Genomic DNA, 5,208 nt, shown 5'->3' with positions numbered 1-5,208 from the left:
GTGCAGTTGGTCGCTTAAGGAAGGTTCGACTGTAGGTTACTATACTGTTTGATGTTAAACCCTACTTTAGACACTTAAAAAAAGTATCTACTGTTTTCAGAATTAACTCCCTCTCATATTGTAGATTCTCACTGTGAGCATGTTGGCGGAAAACATTGCAAAAAATTGCATAAAGGTGGATGACAGTGCCAGTCCACGCCTTGAGATAAAGAGGAGGGGGGGGGGGGGGGGGGCGGTCATCCAGACCCTTAGATAAAGGGGGGCCCGGTCCCAAAAAATTTTTTTCGGCCTTTCGGGCCATAGTTTGGTCTAAAAATAAGGGGGAGCGGGCCCCCCGGACCCCTCCCCTGGATCCGCCACTAGATGAGAAACAATCTTTGAAAGACTAAATGATCTCTCTTTAAAAAGGTCTTCATTTTTGAGAGTTTTTGCCCCTATTTTCCTGTACAAGAAGAAGGGAGTGCACTGAAATAACGCAGCTATGAAAAACAACTCTCTCTTTCAACCAGGCCAGTATCACTTTGCATGATATGATCTCTATCTATCAATCCAGCGAATAAAAATTATAGCCATAAAAAAGGGCCTGTTTTAAACACCTGTTAACGTAGTGCTTTGTTCACTGGTTGCCATCAAAATATAAAGAGCGACAAAGGTGTTCCGAAACGCAGCTGTAGTAGCAACAAGCGTGACTTGATCTGACTAACAAATATGTTTCTTGCATTTGAATAAAATTGTTATCTTTACTGATTTGTGTTAATCCCCTATAATTATTGCATATTTCGCAGAACATAAGTCAAGTCCACAAGAATAAACTGGATAATGACTCAAAACCGGACTAGAGATAGGCTTAAACGAGGATAAGCAAAAAATTCTAATTAGCTTTTATTATTTTACATTTTACAAGTACATCTGCTGCGGACGTTTGTTCACCAGACAAAAGACTTAATTCTCACTATATTTGTCTACTTGACGGAGAAACAATATTTAATTGATTACATTTTGATATTTTTTACACCTGAAACGTAAAAAATCTTCCTGAAGTACTGGTGGTAGAGGTAGAACGAGCTGTCGTGACTTTATCAAGTTCAACTGGCTAGCGTAACTGTCAAAATAGCGCGTGGATCCTTCCGCCGCCGCCAGTGTCTGTTTATCTTTGACACTAATCATAATTTGTCGCGGGTTCAATGAACAGGAACGAGCACAGACGAAGAAATGGAGATGAACTATCATTTGCTCTTTAAAATTCTGCTTGTTGGAGATGTAGAAGTGGGAAGATCTGCTCTACCACACTCCACAGCGTCTGAGACTCCCACTTCGACGCCAAATATTGGAGTTGAATTCCTGAAAAAGACCTTAGAAATCGGTGAGTACAAAAGATGGAGCTGCGACACTATTCGTGTCTTTATAATGCCTTTGATAATGATTTACAAACAACTCGGCAATTCAGGCAACTACTTTTGCTCTACTTGTAGTAGTTTTATTTGTATTTTTATCAGTTGGAACGACGAATTGCCCGGTTATGAGGAAACGGGAGTACAATAAAACAACAGTTGTTAATCAGACGGGCGGGAAGTTGGTTCGATAGCGGATGTGTTAGCGTTGCGTGTTTAGTTTACATGTAAAGATTAGTGACACCTCATGCATTTCTGGCATTTCTGAGTTCGCTTTTACAATCTCCAGAAAGAAAGAAAATCAAACTACAAATATGGAACATAACAGGTCAAGAAAGGTAAGTCTACCAAATGTTTTATTTCCTATGGGTTTCCTATGAATTATATATCGCTGAACATCTAGCCAACGAGCTCGAGGGTGGACTGGGGCAAGAGTGGATGAACTAGATTGCGCAATGCTGATTTTTAACACAGGTCACCCAAGGTCAGTTTAAGAAAACGAACGTGACTCTGGCGTCATAATCATGTCATTTCTTTATGATGATGTCATCATCAGCATCATCATCAGCATCACATCCTTTATTTAAAAACCATAAGAATTCAAAATTAATTGATGCACCCTGTCAGGTCGAGTCGTGCGATAAACAGAGTAAAAGTTAAAATTAGATCACTGACAATACAAAATTATAAACAATTGCCCTAGGAATGATATTGGTTAAGAAATTAAGAGGAGGCACAGAAAAAAGTCTTCTTAAGGCACTTAACGTAAATTGATCCCGTCATTTTTAACACGCGAGGTCCGGCTTCTTTTATAGTTTTCTTTGCCTGTTACAGCTTAGTTTCTATTCTGAGAAATTCTCAACTTGAATCTGACGTTTGCCGTAAACGTGACTCTTAGTCTCTCTATTACTACGGGCTCCACTCTCGCGTAAATATAACTCAAAAATACTTTTTAAATTTAGCTCCCAGGCCTTGACTCCTAGTTACTACCACGGCACACTCGGCTTTATCCTCGTGTATGACATCACAGATGACACATCTTTTAACCGCATCGGTAATTGGTTAAGCATCATCGAACAGAACGCCAGTGAAAAAGACTTTCAAAAACTACTGTTTGCAAACAAGTCGCGCTGCTGGTGCGAGGCGTTAAGAACAGTCACTACGGAGAGAGGAGAACTATATGCTCGAGAACATGGAATGAGATTTTTTGAGTCAGATAACCTGGATCAGGCCATAAGTTTGATAACACAAGACATTTTAAAGAAAGATCAAGAACAGCCCGCAATGAAACTGCTCTGTGACATTAATAAATAATTAATGACATTTTGAAATGTAGACTACGAGCAGTCCCCCATTCATTTTTCTCTCTCTCCGCCGCGTGTCGCCTTTTCTCGCGTGGGGTCATTTTCCCGCGCGCTCGCGTTTCGCTCGCTCTACTATCCCCGAGGGAAAATGGGGGACTACTCGTAGTCTATTTGAAATGCAACGGATAGGTAGTGGTACCAGGTAAAAGGAAGATCTATGTATCTATCAAAAACTATATAAAGTAACTTAAAGGTGTTTTTATTTAACATCAGCGGCTCCTCATACTAGATATTAAAACAATTGTTAAAAAGACTTCTACAGTGGAACCTCGATACAACGAAGGGCCAAGAGACTGATGAAATGTATTCGCTATAAGGAGGTTCTTTTCCATATATTTTACTATTACTGGGGTTAGCTAAGGAATATTTAACAATTATTCCTCGAGCCCGAATGGACTCTGGGTCATCTATTCAGCTGCCATTGTTTTGGTTTTCAAAGCCGGCGCTTTTCGCTACTAGCGGGCTATAACATATAGTCTAATCAATAGTCCAATCAGAAGCGCTACCCAAATCTGGGTGGTGATACGTCATCAGTATGGAATTTCTGCGCTCGTTTCTCAGGCGTCATATGCGGGGAAACCAGTGGTGACGTAGTGAAATGCCGGCTGTTCTCTCAAGCTATTTATTTTAAACATTGTTTGCCGGTGCAATTTTATGTGTGATATCATGAAGATGAATTCATTCTTTTATCTAAATATGCTGATGCATCAGTCAATGAAATCCAGGCCCCCGAACCCCGGAAAAAAGCAGGGTTTAAACACGTCCAAAGCCGGGATTTGACGTACAAGTGACAACGCTAAATTTGGCCCTAAGAAGCGGAGCAATTAACAAAACGTACGTCTGTTTACAGATGTTACTGAACTTATGTAGCAATCACAATATTATGTAGATGGAGAATGTCGCAATAAAAATTGTTTTAAAGGGAGAGGTGGAAATGACGTACAACACAAAAACTGGAAAGGAAAAATACTAAGGATACGGATTACAATAATTACGTCTGTTTAATCGGCGCCATCATTCTCGTCCTCAGAGCTGTCACTTTTTTGAGTGCCACTGTTCAAGAGGACTAGCTGGTTTTTGAACAGCAAGTCTGCGATTGGCTTTCTGCGCAGCCCAAGAAATGTCAGCAATTACTGTTGCTAACATTATCGACCCCAGAGCTCTCCTCTATTGCGCAAGCATGTGCATCCATGAGATCCGAAGGCTCGGGTGACGAGATTGCGTTACTAAACAGTTACAATCTCATTCCCAACGCGGACTTTGGAGACGAGATTGTAACAGTTACAAACATGACAGCTACTGCGCTGGCGCGTCGTCCTTCAACCAACCAGGGCTATCGATCCGTGGCGCTGGTCAAAAGAATTTCAGCTCTGGGGACAAGAATGGGCACTGTAGTGAACAACAGACCGTAGCCCGCATGCGCATAGCGGGCCGGTTATCTGGGGTGTGTTCTTCACTTGTCATTCGTAAAGTAAACCATGCAGCCGCGCGAAAGCTGAAAAGGGGTCGAACACCCCTCCCCAATTGTTTTCTCTTTTTTACCCCTTACTTTACGAAACAAGAGCGCAGAGAAAAACGCACAAAAAAGTCGCCTGATTGGCGGGCTAAACAGAGCTCGTCACTGGGAACGTGGATTCATCATAAAGGAATACTACCCTCTAGATTGAGCTGGTCAATAAATCTAAAAGCTACACGCTAGTTATAAAAATGTATAACCCGCGAAACAGTACACTTGTTACTATATATACCTCATCTCTTAAATGATTTTAAATAAAAACACGGGCCACAAGAGTTCCAATCCTGTGACTTTTAATTTGAATACATACATAATTAAAGCTTTTGGTTCTTGTAGAGTTAAGCGCCATTCACACCAAAGCTTAAACATGTTTAAAAGCTGTTGAGTTAAACACAGTTTAAAATTGGTTTCGTTTAAATGCTGATTACGTTGTTCTTTAGTGATGGCAAAAGTAGTACAATTATGTAACATGTAACAGTTAATTTGAATTCTGTGTAAAAGACTGTGTTCTAGTTTTGACAGTTTTTCGTCACTGAATTTCTTTTTTTTCTTTTCAAGCCCTGTTTAAATTGGTGTGAATTGAGAATTAGCCGGACGCCTTACTTTCAAACTGAATATTTTGTAATTTTTTCTAACAATTATTTCAAGATTTTACCATCATTGCAGCAGTTGTAGTTTTCTTGTCGAACAATTGTTGTAAAGTGCGATTGGGCTTAAAAGGAAACGGCGTTAGTAAATATCGTATTATTATGATTATTCTCTTAAGAATAAAAATCACAGCGAAGATTTTTGTGCAACGTTTCGACGTTGCTATGACATTATCACGGGATAAGACATATACAATATTTAGGGCTCCCACTAAATTTTTCTGGGGGTCGTTTTCAAAGTATTGATTGGCTTTGGCAAGAGAAGATAAAGGGGACAGAGAAGGCACCTC

General features: G+C 40.2%; 1 protein-coding gene across 1 annotated transcript; it reads left to right on the top strand.

Moving 5' to 3' along the window:
* The first annotated feature begins 1,146 nt into the window (after positions 1-1,146).
* On the top strand, positions 1,147-4,998 carry LOC140942334 (ras-related protein Rab-13-like). Its single transcript, XM_073391295.1, has 3 exons — positions 1,147-1,363; positions 1,681-1,729; positions 2,354-4,998. Exons 1-3 carry the CDS (start codon positions 1,213-1,215, stop codon positions 2,703-2,705), a joined length of 552 nt encoding a protein of 183 aa, XP_073247396.1. The 5' UTR covers positions 1,147-1,212; the 3' UTR covers positions 2,706-4,998.
* Positions 4,999-5,208: the final 210 nt, after the last annotated feature.

Source organism: Porites lutea, chromosome 1 (assembly GCF_958299795.1).
Source record: "Porites lutea chromosome 1, jaPorLute2.1, whole genome shotgun sequence".
Taxonomy (NCBI): domain Eukaryota; kingdom Metazoa; phylum Cnidaria; class Anthozoa; order Scleractinia; family Poritidae; genus Porites; species Porites lutea.
This window is presented reverse-complemented; position numbering and strand designations above follow the sequence as displayed.